This window comes from Podarcis muralis, chromosome 14 (genome assembly GCF_964188315.1).
Source record: "Podarcis muralis chromosome 14, rPodMur119.hap1.1, whole genome shotgun sequence".
Taxonomy (NCBI): domain Eukaryota; kingdom Metazoa; phylum Chordata; class Lepidosauria; order Squamata; family Lacertidae; genus Podarcis; species Podarcis muralis.
In genome coordinates this window covers 3,748,331-3,775,077 of record NC_135668.1, presented here as the reverse complement: position 1 = coordinate 3,775,077, position 26,747 = coordinate 3,748,331, and the positions used below count along the sequence as shown (strand labels likewise).

General features: G+C 43.4%; 1 protein-coding gene across 3 annotated transcripts in view; it reads left to right on the top strand.

The window, feature by feature from the left end:
- LOC114584007 (little elongation complex subunit 2) overlaps positions 1-26,747 on the top strand; it is a 111,894-nt gene that overhangs the window by 9,873 nt on the left and 75,274 nt on the right. For all 3 annotated transcript variants that reach the window (XM_077918545.1, XM_077918544.1, XM_077918543.1), the window contains 9 exons: positions 1,260-1,382; positions 2,451-2,610; positions 3,686-3,855; positions 5,381-6,506; positions 6,768-6,931; positions 9,647-9,776; positions 12,992-13,076; positions 14,777-14,827; positions 16,611-16,869. In XM_077918545.1, coding sequence (XP_077774671.1) covers positions 1,260-1,382; positions 2,451-2,610; positions 3,686-3,855; positions 5,381-6,506; positions 6,768-6,931; positions 9,647-9,776; positions 12,992-13,076; positions 14,777-14,827; positions 16,611-16,869 — 2,268 coding nt within the window. The remainder of the gene's footprint in view (positions 1-1,259; positions 1,383-2,450; positions 2,611-3,685; positions 3,856-5,380; positions 6,507-6,767; positions 6,932-9,646; positions 9,777-12,991; positions 13,077-14,776; positions 14,828-16,610; positions 16,870-26,747) is intronic.

The window sequence follows — 26,747 nt, the reverse complement described above, 5'->3', positions numbered from 1 at the left end:
TACTTCATGCAAATTGTTCCAAGTATGGATCTCAAATGTCTGAGAACTTAATTCTCTTATGCCATTTGTTGAAGGTAGCTTTTCATACTTCGCAGGAGTAAATAAGTCTTCTGACCACTGAGCAATCTGAGTGTAACATTAGTAATTTGACTAAGAGTGTGATCTTGAAAGAAACACATACAGTCATACCTTGGAAGTCAAATGGAATCCATTCCAGAAGTCCGTTTGACTTCCAAAACATTCGGAAACCAAAGTGCAACTTTTCATTGGCTGCATGAAGTTACTGCAACCAATTGGAAGCCCCGTAGGATGTTCAGCTTTCAAAAATTGTTTGCAAACCAGAACAGTCACTTCTGGGTTTGCGGCATTGAGGAGCGAAAACGTTTGAGAACTAAGCTGTTCAAAAACCAAGTGTCAGGTGGTGGTGTGGTTGCTTGAGAGCAAACAGGCAAGACTTCGACCTGTCTTTTCCAGGCTTTATTCTGGAAACTATTTACAGTGAGCGGTTCACTGTAAATAGGTCAGCGGTTCGAATCCCCGCAGCGGGGTGCGCTCCCGTTGTTCAGTCCCAGCGCCTGCCAACCTAGCAGTTCGAAAGCACTCCCGGGTGCAAGTAGATAAATAGGGACCGCTTACAAGCGGGAAGGTAAACGGCGTTTCCGTGTGCGGCTCTGGCTCGCCAGAACAGCGATGTCACGCTGGCCACGTGACCCGGAAGTGTCTCCGGACAGCGCTGGCCCCCGGCCTCTTGAGTGAGATGGGCGCACAACCCTAGAGTCTGTCAAGACTGGCCCGTACGGGCAGGGGTACCTTATTTACAGTGAAGAGTGTCGTAAGTTCATGTCTGACTCAATCGCTAGCAGAATCTGGGAGTGGTCGGTCCTTGTACCTCCCCCAACATAACAGTCGCATGACCCCCAACATTCTCCTCCCCTCCCTGCGCCAAAACCTACTGTGCAGAATGGGTGCTGGCAAAGGGGTACTTTCTTCCTCTCCGGTTTGCTCAGGCTTGGTGTTGAGGCTCTCCCTAGCATCTCCTGGTCCCTGCACCTCCTCTCTGCTGGAGGTGGGGCTTTCCTGCTCGCCAGAGGAGGAACTGCTTTGCAGGATTTTCGGAGGTTCCCTATAACACAACTGCCCTTCCACCTCTCGCCTCTGAGCTGATGGCAGGTCCCTCACACCAAGGGTACGACTGTACTGAAGTTTTCTGTTCATTTGGAAGCCGAGCCAAAAGTGCTTGTTCTCTTTTTTCATTCTAGGGAAAAGTGAGCCTTGTTAAGCGATACTTTCCAAAACTGCCCGCACCAATACAGTTACCTGATAACCGTAAAAATAAGGTGGACATTGCAACTCCAGAGCAGAGAGCTTCAGCGCTTCACAATGTAAGTAAATGGTATGCTATCAGCAAGAACTATGACCACACAAACCCCTCAGTTGTGAACCAGCTGTTCTTAACAAACTATTCCTAGTGATTATTTTCTGTCAAAATGTACATCACATCACATCACCTAATCAGAAATGACTTTTGTAGTGGCTGATACAGTTTAATGGAAGGTAGAATGGAGACATATACAAGTTTTAATTTGGTCTTGGATCCAAAGAACTGAAGGAACAGAGAAAGAAAATGTGTTTGTGCAGTTGTGTGAATGGTTGTACAAGTGCTAGTTGAAGGCTTTCAGTGGAGCAACCACAACATGTTGGGGGTTGCATTACACTATGAGAAACTCAGTTAATAAACAAGATGTGGTGTGTAACATGTAAAATCCGGTGCACTGCAAACAGTTGTTTTTTTTACAAGAACCTCTGCAGAGGCTTACCTAAGTGCTTACACTCTTGGGTTTGAGAATCAGTTTTCTTGTGTGGTGATCTTCCACTAAGCTGGAAGTGATCCTTTGGTGGGCACACAAGGCTCTTTTGCTAGAGGAACAGTACATTCAGAACCAGATGTCCACATTAATCAGTGTTCTTCAACCTTGGTTCCCCAGATGTTGTTGGACTACAACTCTCAGCATCCCTAGCCACCTTATCCAATAGTCCAGCAACATATGAGGACCTGAAGTTGAACACTGAGTGAGTGAGCTTTTGTTCTGAAAAAGCCTTCAGCATTTTGCTCTATTTTCATTGTGGTTTTATGCACCGCCTAAAAGCTACAGCTGAATAATTCTTCCAAGAGTTATTAGGGCATCTAATCATGCATGCAAGGAAGTTGCTTCCATCTTTAAAATCATTAGTGTTTGAATCCATGAAAATATATCTGCAGTATTAATAAATGTATTGATCCCTGCTTTAGGAATTTGCTCCTCTTTCTCCCCTGCCCCCAAATCAAATGATTTTCCCCCATAATATTTTCCCCTGCTGGATCAAGTACTTTCAGTACATGTCTAATAATGGAATGTCATATTGCTCTTACTCTGATTTACACTTTGTTTTCTCATTTTCCCCCCAAAAAGGATGTTAGTACAGATCCAAATGCTGAAAAACTTGTATTGAAATATGGTCCTCAGGTAGTGCTGACGAGTGAGTCATTATTTACATTGTTGAACAATAATGGTATGAGTTACAGTGAACAGTGGGAACTTCCGGTTTCTGTGAAAATCATCTCTAATGAAGGTATATGCATGTTATTTATATATACACACACACATAGAAATATATTTTGAGCCAAAGGGCTGGTGCTTATTTTCTGGTGCATAAAATATAAATTGTGTGTTTTCATACATATAGCAGATATCAAATTAGAATATTATTGCCCTGACAACATTTCCTGCAAGCCCTTTGAAGATGCTGGTGAATTTTGAACTGTACCCACATACCATGGGGGGTGCCTAGTTGAACTAATTGAGACTTCCTTCTAAGTAGACATGTCTAGGATTGCGTTGGACATGCTTAAGGGTTTTGCTGTTAATCTCTTGGAATTATTCTGGAAATAAAGGGGGAGGGGGAGATTTCTTTGTAGTGGGGAAAAGGTCAGTAATATCCAGGGGTATTTTACTGTGTTGCAGCAAAAACAAGACTTAGCAAATTTGTTAACAAACATCAGGAAATAACGAAGAACAGGAAAAATAGGCAAAGCAAAATCGCAAAGTTTATAGAGAGAGATGCACAGATACATTGCATCCTTCTTACTACTTAGAACAGTAACAGTGTCCAGAGACATGGAGCACAACTAATAATGATTTCTGGTGATATTTTCCTGCTACTTTTTCCCACTCCCACTAAATTGTTCTCCCAAGTTGATTATGACCATTGATTCTATTGCTACATAATTATTTGCAGTTATGCAGGAGAGGAGTCAAGGAACGGATTTGGTATACTGGTTCTCCTCCAACCACTCAGCTAGTTTTTGTGGTTTTTTACTGTAAGGACAGTTGAAATGCAGTGGTTTGTGAAAGGAAAAGGTTTGTGAGAAGCAGAATAAAAAACCCAGAATTGTTGTTGTTGTTGTTGTTGTTGTTGTTGTTATCATCATCATCATCATCATCATCATTATTCTTTGTCCATCTTGCTGGGTTGCCCCATTAAAATTACTGGGGGGGGGTCACTTTTATTTCTCTGCTGGTTAATGCATCTTCTCACATCTTTCTTTAATTAAAAGGAAAACAGGAAGTTAATTTGTAGGTAGATGTCCAAAAAATAACGATTGTGCTACTGGAAAGTGAACATACTTTTTTTTTCCCCTCTAAAGGTTTCAGACCAGTCAAAGTTGCCTATATTGATCCCCCTCTCCCAAAGAAAGAGATAGCAGTGAGAGAAAAGAACCATTTGTATCATGAATTTCTGGCAGATTTCCACATGACTAAAAAATCAAGCATTTTGGCACATGTTGTGATACTAGACAACCCACCTGAAGGACTTGTGAGTTCCATTTTTATGCTTATTTAGTTTTATTGAGCACGAGGGAGAATGTAACTTTTGTGCAACTTACGAAATGGTACTGGATATCTTGTGTTCCCTGATCCTGCATAGAAATCTGCTACAGAATATCTGTTCTTGCTAACCTCCCTTTATATTTTGGGGTGGGGGAAGTTTTAACTCATCAAGGGTTGCATGGATACATTTCTTAAAAGTGCAAGCGCTCATCTTGATCCAGCTTTACCAGAGTCATTTCCAGAGTGCTTTACCTTTGTTTTCCATTGGTACAGAGGATTTCACCATGCAGAATGAAGGTGCCCCTTGTCATGCTGAGTCCCCGGGTGGGCTGGGTCTCTGCAGATCTTTAACTTTCAACCTGCCTCACTTTGCCCCCCTGTATACAAGGATTTTCTATCTTTGTTCTGCATGGCTGCCAGATAAACACACAGGAAGCTGACTTATTCTGAGTCAGTCCATTGTTCCATCTAAGCCAGCAGAGACTGGCAGATGCACTCCAGGAATCTTTCCAAGATTTACCTGGAGAAATTCCCTTCTTGGTAAAAATAAATAAATGAAACTTTCCCATTTTATTTTTACAACTACCCCCTGTGAGGTAGTTTAGGCTGAGAGATAGTAACTGGTCCATGGTCAACTAGTGAGCTCCATCCAGCGTCTCCTTGTTCCCAGCCCAACATTCTCAGCCATTACACCACACTCTGTACTATGCAGTGAATACAGGTTTCCCTAAACCTGTATTCTGACAATAAAATGTGGCTTTTCTTGATGACAAATGTTGGCATTTAGGGTGGGCGTGTATGTACTTGTGACATTAGTGCCCCCTTCTCTCTCCAGGGAGCTCAGGGCAGTGTACTATTTGACCAGTTTTATCTGCACAACAAACCTGTGAGGTAGATTAGGCTGAGTGTGGGTTACCCAGTGAGCTTCATGACTTTATGAACACAGCTCTTCAAAGTCCAAGTACATCACAGTGTTGAGTGCAGCACTGGCTCTTAAATGTCACTATTTCCATTAATGTGCCTAATAACAGAAAATGAGGCAAAATTTGAACAGGTAACTAATTTGCAAATCCTTCTACAAGAACATGTTTTCATCACTGATGAACTGGGTTTGAAAATCTTTGAAATGTTTTCCCCATTCCAGTGTATACCTTCCAAACACTTCCATTTCCCTTGTTTTGCTTGTATCAGATGTAACAAACGAACCACAATTTGTCAGAACATATGATGTGCTCACTTCCTTCTCTTACTGTGCTTTAATTCAACTACAGTTTCCATTATGTCCAAACAAGGAAATTGTGATTTATTATATTGAGTGCAAGCCCGGATCCAATCCTGGTTTGTAGTCTGAGATTAAGCCACAGTTTCCCAGTTCCCTGAAACAAAATGTTCCCTGAAACATTTTGATGCAGAAATATTGAATAGGCTTCATATATTAACTGTTAAGCAGATCATTTTGTTCACTGTTAAGAGTGGCTCTCTATGTAATTTTTTTTGTTTTTCTTCTTTAGCTGGGAGCGCCACTTGAAGCATGCCAAGGTAGACGGCTTCAAGTACCTGACTCTATGGATCTAGACTTTGGCACTGATGTGACAGAACTAGAGACGTTTGGTGCTGTATCTAAGCATTCAAATGCTTCTAAACTGGATAACATTCCTGCAAAACCTGCCTGTATATCATCAGAGCATGTGAAAATGGAAAAAGCACCAGTGTTGAACATGAACAATGGCACAAGCTCGCAAACATCCGACTCCATCAGCCTAGACATTCATACCAATGTCACATTGACAACAAAGCCTTCTACACCAGAGAGCACTCCTGTGAAACATGAATATATGTCAGAAATCTTATCAAAGCACCTGAAAATGGAGAAAGAGTCAGTGTGGGAGGTAAACAGTGATGTTGGAGAAGGAAGGAGCAAAGGCCCTGAACGGAGGGTAGAATTAAGCACAGAACATGATTTTAATAGGACTCCAGCATTAAGTGGTGGTGTCTTGGGTTTGGACTGTGAAGCAATTTCATCAGTTAAAGGGTTCAATTCGATGGAAATTGAACCAGGTGGCAAAAGAGTTGTTTACATCAAAGATGAAACTCTGGACAAGAATACCTTATTAACTTCAGATAAAGATAACGTCAAGGAAGGAGGTTTGGCTGATGCAGCCAAAGATGATAACTCATCCATTCTCTCCTGCTGCAGTGACACAGATGAGGAATCTTTGATAATTGACACAGGACATAAAAATGGCACTGACTGTGAATCGGGTGTGGTTGCTTCTGACCCTGAAGCAGTTACTCCTGAGTCTCCTTGCTCGAAACAAGCCCTGTTAGGAAAACTGGCAGATCCTTCAAGGATTCCAGTTCAAGAAATGGCTGCGTCCAAAAAAGATTGTGAACAGATGTCTAAAGAATTTGATCCTGTTGGGCAGATTTTGAAAATGCAAGCTGAACTTCTCAAGCCACCTTCTCCACACCGACAAGAGCAGCCACAGATGAATTCTGAAAGAATCCCGGCACCAAGCCAGGAGTATCCACCATCAAAAGTACCTTCTGCTATGGAGCCCAAGCAAAGTACCACTGTGGATACCAGTAACTTACCCAAGGTTACCTGGACATCATATTTTCAGGGATCTCAAAAAGGTGAGTTTTTTGGTGGCTGTGCTAAGAATGTGGTCCCTGATTGGGCAAAACACTACCAGAATCCAGGTGGTGTGCAACAACTTCTGGGACATCCTGGCCAACCGTCAGCACTTTCCTCTTTGAGGTTGAATCCAATGTACCCATTAGTCAGACGGCATCCTTACATGTTGCAGGGCAGAAAACACACCTTTTAAATGGGCGCAGCCTAGTGAATGTGATGAGATATCGACCATCTGTCTTTTTCCTCTCTCTTTTGGGAAGACATGGTTTGGGATGCAGCTGAAGATTGTTTGGAATATGAACCTCCTCAACAGGGCAATCTTATCTACAAGCTGTTCAGCCTTGGCGACCTGCAGCTACTGGTGCGCTGCCCTGTGCAGAAAGTAGAGCAGAGGCCATCCAACAAGAAAGCAAAAGTCAAAAGGGTAAGCTTTTGTGTTAAGCGTGGCTTGTGTTTTTCCAGACATGTAAAAGAATGCAGTTTTCTCTTTGAGCCAATTCACTTGCCACCTCCTTGGTCAGTAGCCAGAGCTTAGTCCACTTTGAGAAGGTGGAATCATAGAATTGAGTTTGAAGAGACCACGAGGGTCATCCAGTCCAGCCCCCTGAAATGCTGCACTCTTTTGCCCAACTTGGGGCTCGAACCCACAACCCTGAGATTACGAGTCTTATCCTTAATCAACTAAGTTAGTGGCTTAGCTCCAGCTCCCACCCGACAGCATCCTCTTGCTTTAGCTGCAGCTCCCTCTGAGCCTCTCCCCACTCTGGGTGGCTGACCTGCATGCTGTGCTGGAGTGCTGGCAGCAGCTGCAAGTCCCACTTTCTTCACCAGAGCAGAGAATGAGGAAATGAGGACTCCCTGTGTTGCTGCTTTCCCCACTACCCCTTTCCACCAGCTCCTTGTGTGCAGCATCTGTGTAGTTCATTGTCTTCCAAGACTCCTTTCATTAAAAGAGTCCTATAGTTCTATGGCGGAAGGAAGTTAGGGGAAAAACTACTTAAGATGCTTTTCCTGACACTTTGTTTGATCATGTAAGCTAAGCACACAATTTTGTTGCTGCTTCTGTTGTTGTGCCAGCTAAGCAGAAAGATGAGGAGCCTACCAGGATGATTGGAGGCTCCTCCATTGCAGCTTGGGATGTGTGAACAACAACATGGTTGGGGCTCCATTTCTCCATAAACAATCAGCTTTGTTGCTTGAGGGTGCTGTTAGGTAAGTGCTTCTCAAGCTTGGGTCTCCAGCTATTGTTGGACTACAGCTCCCATCCTCCCTGACCACTGGTCCTGCCAGCTAGGGATGATGGGAGTTGTAGTCCAACAACAGCTGGAGACCCAAGCTTGAGAAGCACTGTGTTAGATCCATGCCTTGCTACAGGTGCCTCAGTGGCATCTGTAGTACGAAGCACCATTCCCCAGCTAAGGTTGCTCCTCGACAGAAAGGGCCTGGCCACTGTTATCCACATCCTGGAAAGTTGTTTGATGTTTGGATGATTGCAACCCATTATAGGTGAGGCCACCTTTGGAGTTTCCTCACACTTCAGTTCATTCAAAGTACAGGTGCTAGACTACCAGCCAGAATAGGAATTTTCCAGCCCTGCTGCCTGAGTTCCTTTTAACTGGAGTTGCCAGGAATTGAACCAGGAGCACTGTGCTCTGCTTCTGATCTATGGACCTACTGCCTCCACAGTTTAAACCAGAATCCAATCTAGGGTTGATGGATCAAGCTAGTATTATGGTTATAATACTATAACCATACAAAGAACTTGCACTGACAGAATTTATGTACTGCAAAGAAAATAAAAGTTCTCCATTTCAAAAATCCCTACTGTTTTGTTCCTTTCTGCTATGTAGTAACATTCTACTGCCAATGCCATACAGTGAAATGTAAGGGGCAGGGTTTATCCTCTTAAGAATTGGAGAGGCATACGTTTGGGGAAATGTTATTGCTACTCTGCAGAAGATAAGTAACACAAATGATGCTTATAAAATTAGTTTGTGGGGAGTTGCCTCAGAATATCTTAGGCCTCTTTTTGTCCTTGAACTTCCTAAAGGTGGCAGCATTGCACTTCTGGATTTTCAGAATGCCCCATGCATTCCATTCACATAGGTGCAAATGTTGTTAAGTACAATGAAGTCAGGTCATATAATCAGTATCTTTAGATTGTGGCTATCCATAACAAACTTTCCCAATGTGAGTAGAATGCACTGTATCAATGATGACATATAGAGCCATTACCAATATGCATCTATGCAAAATTGAAACCACGGTGTGGTTGTGACCTCAAGACTGTTTATTCTAGCAGTGGCAATTACTGCTGTGGTGCTCTTAAGAGAATACAAAAGGGTGAGAAACACTGTACTTTTTTAATTTACCCTGATTCTACAGAGCTGAAGGGAGGCAGACTCTGAGCTCTCGTAAGTTTTCCACATTTATATCCTCACAATGCATGTATCGCAAAGTTGCATAGCAGAGGAAGTGGGGCAGGGTGTCATGGGCTGCAGGGTGCCCTCCAGCAGGTGGGCCCAGCGCTGCCTGAAAACTCAGTGCGGGGTGGGACGTGGGTGGTGCACAGCCTGCAGGGCGCTCCAGCTGCTGCATCCCTCCTGGTCACAAGCGGGCTCAGTGCTGCCGGAAAAAGCAGCATGGGGTGCACTGCTGGAAGGGCACCTGGAATGGGCACCCGGGAGAGGCGTGTAAGTGCCAGCCTGCAGGTGTTCCTCCCAAGTCCTGGGCGCCCTCCCAGCGGTGCACCCCACAATGTTTTTTCCTACAGCGCTGGGCTGGCGCACGCCAGCTGCTTCCCTCCCAGGAGGGATGCATTCGCTCGGGCAACGCACTTGGATGCCCCACCTCCATGGCACACATACCCCCTTGCCCCAGGCGCCAGCGGGAGTTGCTACGCTGGTGTGCATATTGTAGAACCTTCACAAAAAAGATAATCACCCAGAAGTTACTTCCTTTGCTACTTTGCATCTCAAAATAGTTTTCAGATTAAGGGAAGACTTCATGAACCCCAGGCCTGGTCCCAGATGAGTCCAGTCTGGCAGTGGCAGTGAATCAGATTCTGGTTATTTATGAAGTATATAGACTAAAAATATGTTAACCAAGTGAAAACACCCCCTCCCCTCCGGTTTTGCAGTACTTTCCAGTTTATGTATTGCCAAAGCTAGAATATCAAGCCTTCTATGGAGTGGAAGCATTAACTGAAGGTGAAGTATGTCGTCTGTGGACAGAGAGTTTGTTACATTCAAGAAGTACATTTACAGTTGGTAAGTTTAGTCCTGCTGAACATAAGTTGATTCGTTCTGGGTTAATATTTTCTGATCCTGCACTAAGGGGATCGTAACTTCCTGTCATTTTCTTTCTGCAAAATTCTTCACATAACCATTTTTTTTTTTTTAAATGGACCAACTGGGAATAATTTCTCAATGGAAAAACTATGCTGAATGTTCCAATATGTAATTAAGTCCTGTGGCATGCATAGGGAATTCATGGCCACAAAGATGTAGCAATTGCACTTTTGATGGACACCGGCCAGAGTTTGGGGATGCAGTCCCTTAGAATTCCACCAGGGGGCTGGAGCCTCTCTGATTGGCTACCAAGACAGCCAGTCGGTGAGGGGTTGAGCCAGCACTTTGGGAGGGAGAATAAAAGGAGCTGTTTCTGAGGGATAGAGTTGGATAGGGATAGAGAAGGGAAAGAGATTGGAGATAGGGTGTAGTTTGGGAGGTGGGGATTAGGATAGGATTTGACTGAGGGAGAGCTGGTTCTGATTTGAGTTGAACATCCACACTGAGGAGACTAACTCTAGCAAGAGGAAAGAGCTTCGTAGTTTAAGATAGGAAGACCATGTGGAGTGTCTTGGGAGGGTATACAGACAGGAGTTATCTGGAGGGCTGAGCTTGAGCAGGGAGAGGGAGAAGCTGTGGGAATACAGACTCCCTGGGTCTCATTCCAGCCAGGAGGGGAGAGTTCTTCTAGGAAAAGAAGAATCCCAAGCCAGTAACAAGGGGTGAAGTGATCCCCTGGGTCTGTTATTCTAATCCGAATACCTCAGGAGTGGGATTACTAGTTAACTGACAAAAAGGACCCCTTTGCTCTTGAAGCAAATTAATAAACCGTGTTAAAAACATTGACCTGAAGCATCTGCTGGACCTAAGCATAAGGACCTAGAAAGGAGGAACAGAAACTGAAGTGTAACAGCTGATTTTGAGTAGAGGGAGTTTAAGAGAAGATGTGCCTGTACTACTGTGTTTAACCTGTAACATAATCATATTTAGCTTAAGTAATAAGTTAACTTCTACCTGAAAGAACGCATCTCCTGACCCAACTTTGTTTCACCAACTTCTTCTTCTTTGTAAATAAAACTTCTCTTGTTTGGTTAACTCCTGCCTGAGACTCCTTGAATCGCAGTTTCTCTCACACAAGATAGCCTGTGGTAAATTGCAGACATTCATTTAATTGGCATACTGTGAGGTGGGTCCGCTATATTTAATTGGGAGCAGGATGAATCTGCTACATATTAATTGGTGGTTAGCGGTGGGATCCGCTACAGCCCCATGCATACAAGGCCTTTTAAAGGGATTAGAAAAACCCCAGGGAACATCAGTCTATTAGCTATGATAGCTAAAAGGAGCATCCCTTTTGAGAAGCAGCCTGTCTCTGCTAAACAGAACAAAGTCATTGCCTTCATGTGCTGCTTGTGAATGTTCAGAGATATCTGGCTGCTTGCTGTTGGAAACAACTGATCCCAGAAGGCTATTCTCAAGTAACGTATTACACAACTTGTAAGAAGAAAAATAAAATCAGGCCTGTACTTAGCAGAATAGGAATCTGAGTGTTTTGGATTATAGAATCAAAGAATTGTAGAGTTGGAAATATCCAAAGGGTCATCATGACCATAAGCAACATTCTTTGGAGTGTTGAAGGCAGATTCTTGATAGTCAGTGCCCTTCCTAAATAGACTTACTCACTGCTATCTGTCCATGACCCTTCATTCCACTGCTAACAACAATACAGGGCTGGGTAAGAGACTTTTTGTTACTCCATTACTGGCTGGTGGAGAGTAGCACCGCACCCCTGGATTTAACCATCCAGGACTTATCTTTAGTTGTGCAGAGCAGTTGCTACTATGATATCATTTGCCTTGGAATAAAGAAATCTGTTCAAAACTGAGCACCCTGAGTTAGCAAGTTTACCAGCTCTGGAAATTAGCAAAATGGAAACATATCCCAGGTCCCCATTCCAGCAGCACAGCATAGTTTTAATTTGTCTACCCTTGTGATTTTTAAGAGCTGGACTAAATCAGTTTCACAAGTATGAGCATATGGCTTTTTCTACTTTTTAATGATATTGCATTTCATCATTTTATAAGCCGCTTTGTGGGGTTTTTGAGTGTAGGGCAAGGCAAGAAAAAAACCACACATACCTGGAAATAATAAATAAATCAATGCTTCTTTGAAGGTAGTTGAGTTACTGATAAAATATGCAGACTGAGGATGCCCAGCCTCTCTCTCCCTCTGGCTCATAAGGATTTCTTGGTTAGAGGGATAAAGTTTAAAAGCAAGCCAACCAAAAAACAAACAAACCCCCACCTCTTAATAATCTTCCTTTCTTGTGTAACCAGCCATGAAGTATGACTGATAATCTTGCTGTCAGGAAATTGACATTTGCTTGGAGTTGATAGCAGTATGTCGAATACAATGTCTATGTAAAGTTTACCTAACTTCAGAGCGCTTTTGGCAAAGCACATGCAGTGGCTGGAAAGGTGCTCCACATTTAATGGCTGAACTGAAATTCAAACAAAGCACAATACAGATTCAAGACTGCATTAGTTAGTAAGTGACAGAACATTCAAACAAGTAAGTGTTTAAATACTCTCCCCATCTCTGTGTACAGAGATGAATCAAAGAAATTAGTTGCAGAAAGAAACTTTCAGCTCAAGTTTATTAATTGTTCACAGACTTCTGCACTTCAAAAAGCAAATGTTTGATTCTGTACACAGAAAAATCCAGAAAAGCCTACTAACAATGCATTTTTCCTTGTTAAAGATTTAAACAGGTTTAGAGCAAGCAATACCCATTGATAGCTGAACAATTTAGAGGGTGGTCAGTGGATGTTTTTGTTTGTTAGTTTTAAAAAAAGAAACCAGTACATTACCAGCCACCAGCTCCTATATGTGGCCCAGTGGTGACCAAAGGCATTTAAGGCTGCCTGAGACTAGACAGGTGGCTGTTTTAGGGGGTTCAGTAGAACTCACTCCTGGGTAAGTACAATAGGATGGTAGCCATCAGGATTTTGGGGTTTGTTGTACCTGGTCTCTCTTTATAGTTCTTAGTTTTGTTTTATTGAAGTTGTGATTGTGTCACGATCTTTTAATCTAAATGCTGGTCTCTCCTCCATTACTTGAGAATTTCCTTCATCTTTGTTGTGCAGTTCCTCATTTTTCATTGCGAAACGGTTTGGTATTTTTTCTTTTCTTCAGGTCATGTTGATGCCTTGACTTCAAAGTTGTTTCTGCTTGAGCAACTGCCTGCAGAAGGGCTGAAAAAAAGATTTGGCGCATTTAAGTGAGTGAGCTTCCTATAATGTAAAAAAATTACAAGGTATTTGTTAATGACAGCTTCAGAAGAAGAAGCATGTCTGAACAAGCCAGCTCCTTTTAAATGTCATTCCTCACGTTACTACACTGTTAACAGTGCATTTTTATTTTATAACATTGTTGTGACCACCCTGGTTGAGGCATATTCTCTATTCCAACTCTACATGTTAATGATACAAATAAAGTACAGTACAGGGTTACCGCTTCACCAGGTGCTACCTGTTGGTTTGTTGTTATGGTTTGGGTAGATGATATACCAGTACTTAGGCAGAAAGCTGATGGATCATTTAATAAAACCAAATAGACAAATTGGATGACATTAAGTTGAGGGAGGGGGCCTTTCTTGTCAGGTGAATTTCCCCCATTAAACCATAGGTAGCACTTTCAGTTCACGTTGAATCCTTGCCAAAGCAGGCTTCTTTCGTCATTGTGTGTGTTCGGAACAGTCAGGTGACACAGGCCACACACTTCCAATGTTCACTTTGCTGTCATGATTTTGAAACTTTCCTTTTGTGAAAAAACGTAATATGAGACTCTCTTGCCAGATTTCCCACATGTCTGGTGCTGTGGTGGCTGAATGGGACAGTACAGTGTTACTTCGGTTTTTAAACATCTCCATTGACAAACGTTTCGGTTTTCGAATGCTGTAAGCCTGGAAGTACCATATTCGCCTGAATATAAGCTGCACCTTTAAAATTGGAAGGGGGGGGGGGGGAGAGAGAAAAACAAAAAACCTGGCTGCATATTGGGGGGGGGGGGGAGCTGCGCTACATTGCCAATGGCCTTTCCCCTTCTTTGCTTTCTCCCTTCCTGGCCTTGGAGAGGATGGGGGACTACGCACAGGGCAGGTGTTGCTTTGCCGCGCTCCTGGCTGCACACCATAGGTTTTTGAATATAAACCACACTTTAACTTTTTACGGTTGGAATTTGGGAAAAAAGTTAGGCTTATATTCAGGCCAATACGGTAAATGCTTCAGTTTTCGAACACACTTCAGAAGTCGAACATGAAACGCAGCTTCCGTATTGAGTTTTCCATTTTGAGGCTTCCATACTGAGGTTTTGGTTTTCAAACATTTCGGAACTCGAACAGTCTTCCGGAATGGATTATGTTCGAAAACTGAGGTACCGCTGTATAGAGCTGAGTAGCCTGGTCAACTGATCAGGGAAGTTTATCAGAATTCACAAACTATGTAGCTGTATGTGTGCATGTTTTTGAGAGACCAGTGATTTATAATGCACTAATTTTTAGTGTTCATGAAACACTTCCCTCAAATTATTTGTTGCTTATAAATGTTAATCTTTCTGTAAGTGTGGAACTGACACTTTTACAAGCACCACATAGGTACAAATAGTGTTAGTTCCATGCTTGCAAGAAACCTGTTGGTTTTAGGCAGGGGCCTTTGCTGTGTTGTTTTCAGCACCTGCTAAAAGCCTTTTGGTTTAGGCAAGCCCACCCAGCCATATAATGTTAACATGCAATTTTATTATGCACATTTTTAGCAACTGTCTGTTTATATTTTGATAAGAACAGACACTAAAATCAAGTTAACATAGTTTTTATCAGCATTTTAAGATGAATGTTTTATATTCTAGGTAAACTGCTTAGAAGTTAAGAATGATTAAGTGGTATATAACCATCCTGTTACATTAATAAATTTACATATGCAGGCCAGCAAATTCACTGAATATTCTCCAACATATACTGAAGAAAGTGACTGGGTATGTATTTCCTTTGACTTTATTTCTAAATGGTCCATGGTCCTATGCTAATTTTGTGAATAAGTACCAGAAAAGCCCTTGCAGACTCGGAGCTCCAGGTGCATAAGGAAGGCTCACAAGCTGGAAGGTCCTCGGGAGCCATGCAGCGGAAGGCAACAAGAAGAGAAAAGGGGCGTGGGTAGCAGGAACCAGGACCAAGAACCGTGAAAGCTGCTGAGCCAAGGTTGTGAGAATGAAGAGAAGTCAGGGCTGAAGTCACGTGCGAGGCTGACCCAATGCAAAAAAAGAACCTGGGCTGAGAGAAGCCACATTCACAGGCCAGTAAGCTATCCAGCAGAGGAACAAAATGAGGAGAATTCTGCACTTGTTTAGGCAGCGTCCTGACCTGAAAGATTTTCATTCATTCTTTTGTCAGTCTTTTTATATGGCACTTTTCCATGGGATTGTGACTATTGTAACTTGCAACATGTCGGACAATCAGCAATAATTAGCACAATTCAAAACTAGTATGAACAATTGCAAATAGCCATAGTGTTAGTCAGTGAGTACAAGGTAAGATTGTCAACAGCAGGAATAAACTGACCTAATCCAGCATCTTGAAACCAAACAGGAGAGGAGAATAGAGCTGAACACAGCAACAAAAATGCACTGTGCTCATTGTCACACAGCATAGGGTTCTCCATAGGCATGTTGTTTGCCAGCCACACACTTTGCTTGTGGCAGCCTTTCTCCCAGGTCTCACCTGGGTCTCCTTGCTGAATCTCTTCTCTCCATGTGGGAAGATAAAGATTGCCAGTCCTCCTTCAGGCCCTGCATGCACTCACAGTGCTGCTATTTCTCAGGCTCCCCCCCTTAAGCCCCCCTTCATGCACTGTCTTCCACACACAGGCCTTAGCGTGCTTCAGAGCAGTGGAGCAGGGTGTGATACATAGAAAGGCTCAGGCTCTTGATGTTAGTGTGCCTCCACCAAGCACCCCTTTCCAGTAGTTCTGTGCCCAGGAAGGAACCATTTTGGGGGGCCACATACAGGCCAGGCAGGGGAGAACAGGCTTCCTATGGATTGAGCACCTTGGAAGAACTGGTGACTCCAACTGCTAATCAGCCTATCTGCTATGTCAGAGATGCAAGTTCTGGGCATGAGAACAAGCTTGCTTGCCTCTCTCCTTGCTCCATCACTCCCAAGTGCTGAGTGCTACTTCATCTGCAGACTATACCCTCATGTGATATAAGCTTGTGAAGGTGGTGTGCATCACCTGTGTACATGTGTTTCCCCCTACACTTTCTTCACAAACACATTTATTTATTTAACCAATATATTATTTATTTAACACATGTGTGTTTGTGAAGAAAGTGACATGTGCTAAGCAGTCCTTGGAGTTGACTGGATCTAAAAGTCCCAAGTGAAAACTACAAGGTAGTAGAGTATTGGAGGGAGCATAGGAAACAGTTGGCACTCCTGGCTACCTGCTCAAACTTAATGGTGACAAAGCCTTCTCCATTCCTCCTCCCAGAACCAGTGGTTGAGGAAAACAGCGTGGTGGTGAGGATTCTATGTGCAAGTTGTGTTTGCTTTCAAAGGACTTTGCATAGTGCAGGAGGTGGAACATTTAGCCTTGTACGAGTCACAGCTCTTAATGTTGTGGTGATCACACTAGAGTGCTTACTCCAATACAGTACATCTGGCAAATGGGAACAGAATACCCTTGTGCTCTTCCCTTTCTGTACTGTTCATTTGCTTCAAAGCCACAAAGCATACCATTTTAGCCTCCATTTGTACTTTTAGTTTGCAGGAGGGCTCTTACCTATTGGCTCATGCAGCAGGAGACTCCTCTGTTACCATCTATAAGAGCTGCGACGGAAAAGCTACCCGAGCAACCTACAACTTGCATTCAGCTCACTCTGCCCTGCCCAGCATACCTTCTGCCCTCTCAGTTCCGTGGGTGCCACTAGATCCCAACATCCCTCTGCCCTATCATTTTGCTCAAGGGCGAGTTCCATGCACTTTCCCACCAAAGCCAGCAAACCCTGTGAAGAACCAGAAGGTGAGATTTTAATATTATGTTTTCCATAACATGGGCATTTTTTTTGCATTTTATGGCCATTTGATCTCACCATTTTACATTTATATATATTTCCAGTATATAGGTGTGCTTGTGTATATCTGCCAAGTGAAGATTTTATGTATTCATTCCTTTTCTGTTCCATACCTTTGACATATGAAAGATACCAGGGTGGCTAGTAATATGTAGCGTAAACACTTCATACATCTGATGAAGTGGGCCCTGGTCCACAAACACATGTGCCTTTTAAGGAACCACAAAGACTCTTGGTAGTTTTAGAAAATTGTATGTGGTTCCATTAAAAGAAAAAGGAGCCTCGTGTTTTTCTTGACTGTGGCTGTGTGATTACTTCTAATGTAGGAAAACATGATTTTGTTGTTCCAGTTAGAAACATATAATTTTATGTGGGTGGTTGTTTCTTCTTTTTTCTTTGTAAATAAAACTAAACAGCTCCACTGAATGTATACATTTTCAGTCTCTTCCAACTATATAGTTGAAGCAGTGAGAAAATGTTCAATCTCTTGCAGCAGTGTGGCCTGTCTGACGTCCTTATGTGCTGCATCTACCCCACTATTATCTCTGCTAAGAGGCAACAGCTCTGGGGTTCCTTGCAGAGATCCTTCTGCCCTGAAATTATTTTCTAGTGATCTCAGGAGTTGAACCTGTGGCCTTCTCTTGACAGAGCCACAGTTCCTTGTGGGTTTTATTTGAAATATTTATGAGAATGGGGAAAAGAAATATATTCCGTAAAATCAAATATCTGGTCACCCTGACCTGCTCAAAAGATAAGGAAGAGCTTAACAAAGCTGCAACCTGTGATGTTATACTTGTAGACAAATGACCATAAGCATAAGAAACTTAAGAACTGCTCCATCTATTCCAATATTCTCCTTCTAACTGGTCAGCCAGGTACCTCTGGTAAGCTTGCAAGAAGAGTATGAAGGTAGCTGCATGACCCTGTTTGCCCCCAGCACCTGGTAGGGTTGCCATATTTCAAAAAGTAAAAACCAGGACACCCTGCTTTACAAAAAGGCCCCAAAAACATGTTATTTTTGGTTGACTTGCCTAAGATCCAGTACAAAGCATCGCCTTTCAGAAATTCCCCCCTGACATCAATTCCACCTTTGAAATCCCAGTAATGTCTGGGGAAATCTGGATGAATGGCAGCCCTCGCACCTAGTATTTGGAGGTCTACTGCTCTCTACATCGAGGCTCCATTTTACCTGCCATAGCTGATTGGTCTAATGACATCAATGAATTTGTCCAATGCTTTTTGAAGCGATCCTAAGCTAACAGCCGAAATCACATCCCACAGTAGCAAATTCCCTAATTACGTCCTGTGTGACAAAGTACTTTCCTTTTTATCAGTACTGAATCTACTGCTTATTTACTTCATTGAAAGACTTTAAATTCTAACATTTTTTCTGTGGAAGAGAAATGCCCTCCTCTAAACACCACGTTTCCCAAGGGTAGCTGATGAATGGTTTATGGAGTAAGCTTGAATTCTAGTACTTCTTCAACTTGCTGATTGGTGTAAAACATTGAAGCTGCAATCCTCTGCATGTTTATTTGGGAGTAAGCCACATTGAACTTGGTGTGGCTTAGTGCTGAGTAAAGTTGCATAGTATCGCACAGTGGGTCTTAACACTGGTAATGTGGCCCAGTGTATAAGGGAAACAGCTGCTTCTGCTGCTATATAATCATTATTTAGTGCCAGCAAAGTGAAGGGTGTTATCCAGTATCCAAAAGTGACTTGTTACCCCTCTCGTAATATTAGCCAGAACAAGCTCAGGGGTGTGGGTGGGACAGGGAGCAAACAGGTACTGTATAATGTACAGCTAAAGAGAGATGAGTATAAATCTGCAATGGCTTTTCTGAAAAGGTGAATTCGGGAGATTGTGAGGAAAGAGGAGTGTTTAAAAACACGGAGAGGCTGTTTGAACCTCCGAGAATATTGTGGTAGAAAACGCAGAGATAGAAATGGAGAAGGAGGCGAAAGGTGTAGGCAGCTTGCCCAGCTCGAAAGCAAAAAGAGACAGCAAGGGAAGTTACTGCATTTTTCGCCCTATAGGATGCACCGGCCCATAGGACGCACCTAGTTTTCAGGGGGGGGGGGGAATCAAGGGAAAAAATATGATTTCCCCCCGCAGCTCTGAGAGCAATGGACAGGCTGCACGGAGCCTGTGCGCTACTCCAAGACCTTCTCCCTGCTTTTGCGGGAGGTGGTGGAATTCCCCCACCTCCCGCAAAAGCCCACAGGAGCTCCGCGTGACTCCTGCGGGCTTTTCGACCAGGAGGGAGAAGGGACTGAAACGGCCCGTCAGTCCCTTTTCCCTCCTCGGGGAAAAGCCCCCAAGAGCGGTGCGCTCTTTAAAGGGTGCGCAGCTCCTGCGGGCTTTTCTAGGAGGTGGGGGAATTCCCCCCCTCGTAGAAAAGCCAGCAGAAGCCGCGGAGCCCCTTTAAAGAGCGCAAAGCTTTTGCCTGCTTTTGCGGGAGGTGGGGGAATTCCCCCATCTCCCGCAAAAGCCCAAAGGAGGGTTGGAGAGTAGCGGGAAGGCGTCGCGCGCCTTCCCCCCATCCTCTGGGGCTGGCGATGGGGGATGCGCTGCTTTCCCCCACCGCCAGCCTCAAAGAGCAGACTCTCCTGGCTTCAGCGGAAGCAACGCAAAGCCTCCGGAGCGCAGGCTTCGGAGGCTTCGCGTTGCTATCGGAGTCTGCATTTGCCCCATAAGACGCACACACATTTCCCCTTCATTTTTGGAGGGGGAAAAGTGTGTCTTATAGGGCGAAAAATACGGTAAATAAAATACCTGCAATGTTATGCAAATCTACGCTGCAACTGCATTTGGAATACTGTGGGCAGTTCTGATAACCTCACATCAAAAAGAACACTGTAGAGTTGAAAAAGGTTCAGAAAAGGGCAACCAAAATTATCAAGGGGTTAGAACGATTCTTCTACAAGGAGAAGTTGCAGACTTTTTAGTTTAGAGAAAAAATGTTTACGAGGTGACACGAGATAAGTTTATAAAATTATGCAAGGCATTGTAACTGATGGTGAAGAGAGGCAGTGTGACCAGTGTGGAGATTGGGGCATCATGGATCTATTTTGGCTTGTTGTCATTTTGGATGTAGAGTGCCCTAGACCTTTGAGATGATACGGAGGTGTTTTCAGAAGCTGCATGTGATGTGAGTTCTGTGACTGGAACTCCCCAAGTCTTTTTTTATTTTGCATGGAGCAGGCAGGGGTGTGCAGTTTGGATTGGTGGTGGGGGAGAGTCTAACCCTTTGCCCCTGTACTACAGCCTCCAGTGGAATTATACACCTCAAAAGTGTTATTAGCTTAAGCTATTAACCCAGAAGTTTTTCCCCATCTATCGTATAGATCTAGCTACACCAAATCAGGGCAGCTGCCTTTGATTAAATGCAAAAACATCAGAAGGCTTCCACATCACTTGTAGGTTTTCGGGGAACTTAAGATATAAACACTTGTTCCTGAAAGCTCTACTTGTGTCTTTTTTCAGAGTAATTCAGGAAGTAGTTAGCCAGGAGCAAGATCACAGATCACTGGAATTTTTACAGATGCAGCTGAAGGGGTAATACTGTACAAAAATGCTGAGTATCCAATGAAGGCAGGGGTGTGTATCTGCAGAAGCTCACAGGTTCAATCCCTGACATCTCCAGGCAGGGCTGGGAATGTTCCCTGCCTGAAACCCTGGAGAGCTCCTGCCAGTCAGTGTAGACACTGCTGAGCTAGATGGACAAATGGTCAGACTCTGTACAAGGCAGCTTTCTACATTCCTTCCTATAAAGCAGACCCTTCACAGCAATATATCATGTAGTGTAATTTTCTCCACCCTTAACTGTTTTAGGACTGAGTTAAGGGGGAGGAGGAATGTGTTTCACTGTCTTTCATTTCTGAGCAAATGTTAGCAAAGTTAGGTAGACTCTACAAGAAACTTCACACCCTGAACTTTAATCAGATTTGAAGTAGTTTCCTCTTTTTCTCTCTCTTTTTCTTCCCTGTTCTTTTCACTCCTAGATGAGTGGGACAAAAGCACACACAGGCACACCCAACCGCAAAGAGCAAGTTCCCATGGAAACAAACAACGACCACCCGCCAGCTAATCCTTTTCGAAAGAGACGTGGGGCTGCCCAGAACAAGTCAATGATGAGAAATATCTACAGGCAGGCAAATCGAGGGTCAAACTGGAAGTTCTGGAAAAAACCAAAGATGAGCAAAGATGAGCCAACTTAGTCATTTGGAGGAAATGTAGAGCAGGAAATAACTTTTTTTGTCTGCAAATGACTGTACAGCCATGGAGAGAATGCCAGGATGGGCGAACTTAATCTGTTAAGAAATGCTGCTGCAAAACCTTTTGACTTATTTTCTGTATCCAGTCAAATTGGAGGAGGGCTGTTTCTATCAAGGCAAGTGCAGACCTGAAGCAACTATCTAATAGCTTGCTGTTACTGGGCCAAGTTGCAGGGAATAAATGTGGGGAACTTTCTGAACATCATATTTTATTACTAATAAAATTAAACCAGCCACAGCATGCCTTTCGAAACCAGCCGTTGCACTTAAGTGATCTGGGCCAAAGCAGATCTATAACTGACTCTCAAGCAACCCCCACTCCGGCTTCTTTTGGTTTTTCTTGGAAGTTGGTTGACTCCCACATCGCATCTCTTGGATCTTCACTTAAACAGCATGCTTGAAACAAGTACCACAGATACATGCAATGAGTTTGTGTTGCAAACAATTACAGCCCAATGCTGCATTAAAAAAAAATACTATTTTATACTTGTTTGAAATTGAAGTAGGCTACTCGCACAAAGTTACTTTAATGCAGTTAAAAATAATAATATGATTAATTTTAAATGTTCCAGTTGCACACTCTAAAAGTTTGAATTTGACTTTTCTCATCTGTTTGGTTGTTGATAGTGGTGTTTTTTTCTGTGCGTAGGTTGTAAAAAACACTTGTATTTTTATATCCTGAAATGATTCCAAGCTTGAGTCTTGTCAGCTTGGCTGCCTTAGTGTAATTTTAAGTTGTACATTGATAAACTACTTTTTTAAAGAAAACATTATTGCCCTCTTATAATAATAATAATAATAATAATATCTTTATTGTCATTGCCCCCTCTCGGGGACAACGAAATTACTTGAGTCTTCAGATACACAGGCGGGCCCTATCATGAAGTGGTGGTGGTGGTTGGGTACAGCAGCAGAGAGTTGCATCAGACTGATGCCACAGGACAGTTCTCCCGCTGAGCCTCCTTGAAGTAAACAGCTGTACAAGAACACCATAGGGTGGTTCTGCTGCTGCTGTTGAGTTTACTGAGGCTTGCACAGGATAACTGATTTGTAACCCATATTAGTAAATTTATAGCAGGCACCAAACTAACTTTTCATTTCAGGTATCTTTGGCCCTCTGAATGCAGACACACTCTGAACCTGGCTGGAATGTGTCAGTGAACTTTGTTAATGCCTTTTGCTTTCCTGGATGGAGAGGTGTTGTGAGAGGAGGGGCTGATTTTTGCATGGTTGGAATTTGGCTGCTGTACAAACATAAGGATGATATTTGTTTCTCTGTCCACTTCTCCTGACCCTCTGCTCACTTCTGCCTCTCACCCTGCTACCTCTGCCATGTTTCCCACAAGGAAATGCAACCCTCAGTCTAAAAGAAGTTCCCTACCACTGTTCTAAACTGCACATTTTTATTAGGAGCAGTTTCCTTGTCTGGGGCTCCACTTAAAGAACTACTCTTGGTGAGAGAGAATGTTTTAAAACAAGTTCTGTGTTCAACAGTACGAACCTGTACAAAGAGACAACTACTTCATGACACAGAGGTTTAATACACTAACACCTTTTCATTCATTTGTCGCCTTGTTTACCTTCTGTTGCCATAGCAGACACCCTCTTCTCTGTTCCTCTGAACTTGTTTCAGTTCCTTAATGAAAAGGAGCCAAGTTTGCTTTGCACTGTTGCTAAATAGTAGGTTCTGTTTCAAAACCATAAATCCAGTCTTTGACCTCCCACAGAAGAAATATTTTGGCGGTGAGTCATGTATGTGCTCGATAACAAGAGGGTGGGGTTCAGCGGCTCAGTTTTTCAGCTCGCTTTAAAGTGGGGGAAATCAAGGAATTTTCTCAACCTGTCTTTTAAAAAGGTTTACCTTTTACTTCTTGCTGCTCAACCCTCTGTTTAGAGGCCATTTGGTTGAGAGGCCTCTGACAGTTAACTGCACATGATTGCATACCCTCCCCCTTTTCTCTTGTGATTGGGATGGCGTTTCTTTGCTGCTAGCTGATATATGCAGATTGGCTGCTGCAAGGTTTAGGCTTTAGGGTGTTCTTGGTGTGGCAGCTATTGCTCATGTTCCCATGGAAGATGCCAGTCCTGCTTCACTGAAGTCTTTTTCTAGACAGGCAAAACTTGTCAGTCAGACTTTTGAGTGCCTAGAGCTTAAAGCTGTATGCTGAGCATCTGGGTGTGGCTTTCAAATGGTGCAGCATTTTGTATTCCTGTTTCTAAGCAGCCTTTCCTAGCCAAGTGCCCTCCAAATGTTTTGGACTACAACTTCCAACAGCCCCATCCAGCATGACTGTATTACCATGGGGCTGGTGAAAAACTTACTTTCATGGCAATGGAAGCAGGCTGTAGGTGCTCCAGGTTACAGGGGTGGGGGCAAATCTAAAAACCCTCCCAGACCATATCTAAAAGCCCTCTAAAAACCATATCAGGGGCCCTCGTCCTACCTGTTTGTTTTTTTATTCCATTTGCACTAATCCTAATTGAACAAATGGTGTATTGTCTGGTTTGCCTAAGGACTGCACTCAACACGGAGCTTTAAGGGAAAGGTTAAAAGTGGTGGGCAAGCTTTCCTCTTCATGGCATATATTCAGCTGTCACTTCTCTTTAAGGAACCCTAGCTGGATGCAGCCGATTATCTAGAGGCAGTCCAGAGTTTCAGGGTTCGGTGTCATTAGTATGCTGATGAAACCCAACTCTGTTTTTCCTTTCCACCTGAATCCAAGGAAGCTTCCTTGATACTAACCCAGTGTGTGTCATCCGTAGTGGACTGGATGAGGGTGAACCAATTGAAACAGAGGTGCCCTTGGTCAGTTGGAAGGCAGAAGAGGAAATAGCCAGAGAAGACACAGTTTTGCAGTTTGGGTGTGTTGCTGGACTCAGCCCTGAGTGTGGATGCCCAGGTCTCTGGTGTGTCCAGGAGTGCATTTGCATAGTCAAAGCTTGTGTGCCAGCTGTGCCCATTCCTTGAGATGTCTGATTTGGCCTTAGTTACCGTATTTTTCACCCTATAGGACGCACTTTTCCCCCTCCAAAAATGAAGGGGAAATGTGTGTGCGTCCTATGGGGCGAATGCAGGCTTTCGCTGAAAGCCACGCTGAAAGCCACGCTCTCCAGGCTTCGCACACCTCTCCGCAAGCAGCGGGAGCCCAGCGCTGGGAGAGTTTGCTTGCGGAGAGTTGCCTGCATGCTGAAGCCTGCGCGCGCTGAGCTGCCTGTTTGGGGGCTGGGGTCGGGGGAAGCTCGAACTTCCCCCGCCCCAGCCCCGCGCCTGGGGGGAAAATAATTTTTCCCCCTTTATTTCCCCCCAAAAAAACTAGGTGCGCCTTATGGGACGGTGCATCCTATAGGGCGAAAAATATGGTACATCCCATTTGGATTCCTGTAACATACTCTACGTGGAATACCTTTGAAAAGTGCTGAGAAACTTCAAGTGGCTCAAAGAGCTGCAGCCAGATTGTTGACCAATCCTTGTTACAGCAGCTTCACTGGCTACCGGTCTGTTTCCAAGCACAATTCAAAGTGCTGGTTATAACCTGTAAAGCTTAGATCCAAAACCATAGCTCCTCAAAAGAACCTGCCCAAGGTATGAGATATTTAGGGGAGCCCTTCCCTCATTCCCACCACCTTGACATGCATGCTTGGTAGGGACGTGAGAGAGGGCCTTCTCGGTGGCTGCTCCCAGTCTTTGGAACTCCCTCCCTGGAAAAGCTAGACAGGTTCCCTCCTTGTCCTTTTGCCAGCAATTCAGGACTGTTTTATTCCAGCAGGCTTTGGAGAACTGTTTTTGAAGGAAAGGGCTTTTAATAGTGCTGTGCTATTTTTTTCACTTTTCAAGTATTGTCTTTTATATTTTATATTTTTGCTTTATCTGTTCTGTTTTAATTTGTGTAAGTTGCTGTGAATCCCGGTCTGGGGAAAAGGTGGTTTATTAATAATAATAATAATAATAATAATAATAATAATAATAATAATAATAAAAAATAATAATAATAAATAATAAATAATAATGAATAATAACTGAGAGGCTTCTGAGGATCATCCCAAGTTTTAAAAATACCTGTCTAAACTAAAGGGAATTGAAAGTTGCAATGGAACATCAGGCAAGCAGTGACACCATAACAGACGTGCAACAGACGTGGAGTTGCTCTCACTAAGCTGAAAACTGGGAAATGTTTCAAGGAATCGGTGAACATCCTTTGCTCCTTTTATTCAGGGTGGGAGTGGCATATCCCAAACTCATTGGTAAGGAACATAGGAAATCTTATACTGGCTCAGCTTCTGGTCTCTTTCCCCTTCTCAAACATAACCTTGCAACTATAGCCCCTTCCCCCATCCCCAACAAAAATCCTGTGCCATCATTGCTTTGGCCGTGTGAAAAAATGAAAAAATATTGGGACGTGATATATAATGAAATGAAAAAACTATTTAAATACACTTTTCCAAAGAAACCAGAAGCATTTTTGCTAGGGAAAACAGGGGATGAATTAAAAAAGGAAGATTGCAAACTATTCATGTACGCAATGACCGCCGCTAGAATCTTAGTGGCTCAGAAATGGAAATCCCAAGAAATCCCAACTTTAATGGAGTGGCAGACAAAAATGTTTGATTCCATAGATTTGGTGAAATTGACTTATAAGATTCGGAACCAAAAAGAAGCAAAGTTCGAAAAGGATTGGAGTAAATTTGTTGAATATATACGGAGTAATTGTAAGAATTTAAAAACTGTAGCAGGATTAATGTAAATCTTGTGATGTGGATGGAGTGTAAGTAAGAAACTGTAAGAAAAGATTTGAGACATGAAAACCGTTGAAGGGATGGAAGGAAGTCCGGGCGCAATAGGGAATACGCAATAGGTAAGTAAGAAGACATACAAATTTTTGAATGTAAGAGTATTTATTTATTTTTATTTATTTATTTATTTATTTATTTATTTATTTATTTTATTTGTTGTTGTTACAAAAAAGCAATAAAAAGTATTTGGGGGGAAAAATCCTGTGTCATCATTGCCTTGGATGGGGCTGGCCTGCCCACTTTATGCAGGCTCGGCCACGTGACAGTGGCATCACATGCTGAAATGGGTTGGACTGAAGTTGCCACGTGGCTACAGCAACAGTTGCTGGGATAGCAAGATCAGGCATTATCTGTGGCACATGGGCAGCATGTTCTTGCTCCATTCTTGTGTGGTTGTGCTTTCAAATCCCCACCATAGTGCTGCTGCCGGACAGAAGAAGCAGTCAGTATCCTTAAAGCGGTGGTTTTCAACCAGTGTGCCATGGCTTTGAATTATGGTCAGGGGTGCCGTGGGCAACAGTGGCCTCTATCCCTCTTTCCTTCCCTCCTCTGATGCCCTCGTGTATCTCTGGCTTCCAAATGCTTGTGCAGCTGTTTGTTGCAGCAGCCTTGGCTACATGCTCCGCAGGTGAATGGTGGCTCTGGGGCTGGCCAGGGAGTGCTGATTGCCAGGAACTGAGACAGCCTTGGAGTAAGCAAGCAAGTGGGTGAGGGAGCCCAGCCAGCTAGTCCACAAACCCTTGCTATTGGGAATGGA